At 38.6% G+C, this 2,835-nt stretch overlaps 1 protein-coding gene across 2 annotated transcripts in view; it reads right to left on the reverse strand.

Annotated features, from left to right (window-relative positions):
* Nucleotides 1-957: 957 nt before the first annotated feature.
* The window catches only part of LOC137996804 (enoyl-CoA delta isomerase 3, peroxisomal-like), a 12,850-nt gene continuing 10,972 nt past the window's right edge, over nucleotides 958-2,835 (reverse strand). Inside the window, exon 8 of one of the 2 annotated variants that reach the window (XM_068842429.1) lies at nucleotides 958-2,726. In XM_068842429.1, coding sequence (XP_068698530.1) covers nucleotides 2,568-2,726 — 159 coding nt within the window. In that variant the 3' untranslated portion in view covers nucleotides 958-2,567. The remainder of the gene's footprint in view (nucleotides 2,727-2,835) is intronic. The other variant, XM_068842505.1, reaches the window with a different exon arrangement.

Below are 2,835 nucleotides of genomic sequence, written 5' to 3' on the forward strand. Positions count from 1 at the left end.
TTCACCTGGGATTCGACTTGTGGCAAGTCTACCATTCGAATTATCCAATCACGGTCCGGGGATCTTTGTACGCGTGCAATCACTTGTGACGTAGCGTTTAACTGTGACGGTAAGGTGTGCCTGAAAAAAGCCCCATTGAATCTTTGACTACTCGAACATCAATGACGTCGTCTGAGAAAAGAGACGAAAAGATGAAATAGTTCTCTTGTATTAAGAATTTGGTTTCGGGTTACGGATCGACGGACATTCATCTGTAAATTTTGAAGTGAACGTTATAGGGTCAACATGGTGATGAATTTTTTTTTTGTCGTCAATAAAATGAAAGTTACGTCACATTATCGATCCGCGCGATCCACCGGTGATAAAACAGCTATTGTGTATACCACCAACAAGACAAAAACCCTTCGAAGGTGCGCACTATAGACTGGGCCATTGCAGGTATAAATGCCAGGGCATGCAAGCGCAACACGCGATCAGGCGTACTTTTCTTAGAGAGGGTCCGAACTGTCTAAAGAAAAGTACGCCTGGTCGCAGGTTAGGACAAAGCGAGAGATCATCGCCGTGTTAATGAAACAACTTGAATAGTTGCAACTACAAACGGGACTCGAGCCCGTGACCTTGCAATTTAAGTTGCACGCTGTTCTACCGACTGAGCCATTGATAAAGACGAATCCCGTCCAAGTCAGGATTTATTTTTAGATTTCTTGGTTTCATTACACACTGCGATGATTTCTAGTCGATACAAATCTGCCGTTCAAATATTTACCTTTATCCTTCATCAAACTTGACTCATTGTCCCACCATCATTCTAAACCTATCCAACTTTGCAAGGATACTCTCTGGCTGTAATGCAACCGATTTGAAAATGAAAAGCGCCATAAGACGCGGACGATTTCAAGGGCAAGTAACGGCTCTTTTTTATAACTTGTGGACAAATCTGGCATTAAAAATGAGGAATGTGTTCAACACATCTTTATTAAACTTGACAGAATCCTATATCATCAGTACACTTCAAGTGCATTGTATCAGTAAATGAGCACATAACTTAAAACTGTAATTCGTATTATTGCACATTATGTCTACGCTGTGCGAAGGAAAGTGTACGAATGAAAATATAAAAAAAGATCTATTAAAATCGATTGAGGTAACGTGGGTGATGACAAGATCGGTAGTTTAGAAAAATTCCATTCCCGGTGGCACTAATGAAAAAAGTCAGTGATACTTTCATCCAAAATAGTTAACACAGTTAATAAACTCTTGTTCTTAGGCCATCGTAGCTTGATTAAGAAAACAACACAAATGCCAAAATCCCGCTACAAGGGCCAATACGCAAGAAAAATAAAGTGTATTGCATCGTATAAATACACTCGTAGGTTCATTTCAAAATAACTGCTTTTTCTTTCAGAAAAAAAATATCTAATTTGGAATATTGAGATCTGGGTTTGAAGCTGGCTTACCACAGGCTTTGCCAATGATCCACGCAAGAAAATTCTTTAGATATTTTCCTTCTCTCTGCTCAATGATTGTAGTTAGAGGGCACAAAATGAGCCAATCAAAACAAAGATAAGATGGATGCAGTCGCCGGCGCTGAAGGGCGGGAAAAAAAAACGAATTGGTTTTTGAGCCTGTCAACTCTGATTGGCTGAGAATGTGACGAAAGATTCTTAGGAAAATAATCAGGAACCAAAGCACTGACTTCTTTTGACACTTCTTTAAAACCGCTCTTACTGCGATTTTCATAATTCTGCGGAGCCTCATCATCAAGTGCCAACGGCCAAACTGCGTTTTGGTTTTTCGATGCCAAGTCGAGAACTCAACTGATTCGTGACACAACCTACCAAGCAGCATCTTTGGTTCCAATGGTACATTCGAACTCGACGCCGATGGAAAGCGATGGTATCTGTGCGAAACCTCTAAAAAGATATCATACTAGTATTCATGCTGTGAACAAACAAACAACTCCAATTCACTCTTCGGAGGTGGAGTCGATTTTCTCGGTTATGTTCGGAGATATGATTAATGGAAGCCAAAACGCAGTTTTAAGGTGAAGAATTGTGAAAATCGCAGCGATTCATTTTGTGATTTTCTGAATGAAAAAAAGAAAAAGAGTTTATGTAGGCCACTGATTCAGAAGAAGTTGACCAATTTGTTATTTGTCTGCTGTTGCAAAAATTGGTCTACGGAAAGGCCAAAAAATAATGATAAAACAGCCGCCATTTCTAAATAAAGTCTATATTTTGGATGAACGGGTATGTATCCCTACAACTCTGCCATTGTTCTACAAAACAATGAGGCTACATCATTTCATTGCTAATGGCAGTTTGCTCCTTCTCGCGTTACGGGCAAAATATCCAAATTGATATGAAAGTGAATTTGGAGCTTGAAAATAAATTTATTCCAAATACAGTCATTACAGAAATACTCGAAACTATGTAAGTAATTAGACAATCCTAAAAAAATCCTTATCAATTAAATAATAAAAGTTAACTCACTAAAAACGGTCATAAAATGTGCGTGTGAGTAATAGAGGTAAAACCCAGTCAAACTATTTACAATATGAAATACAACTAAACTGTCACAATATCTGGAAGCCAGTTCCTTTTAATAGATGCCAACACCTGATCATCGTTGAGATATTTAAGGAGAAGCTTGCATTCTTCATTGTTAACATCTTGCAAGGTTTCTTGGTCAGACTGCTTGAGGAGCGATTTCGTGTCCTGTAAGACCTTGAAAACCCACAAGAAGTAATAATTAACAACTATTTCATGGCTCGGTAAATATCCACCAATAGCCACCTCCACTTTGGTGAATAGTTGTTTTAGTATACACTAAAAA

This window comes from Montipora foliosa, chromosome 1 (assembly GCF_036669935.1).
Source record: "Montipora foliosa isolate CH-2021 chromosome 1, ASM3666993v2, whole genome shotgun sequence".
In the NCBI taxonomy this organism is placed as follows: Eukaryota; Metazoa; Cnidaria; class Anthozoa; order Scleractinia; family Acroporidae; genus Montipora; species Montipora foliosa.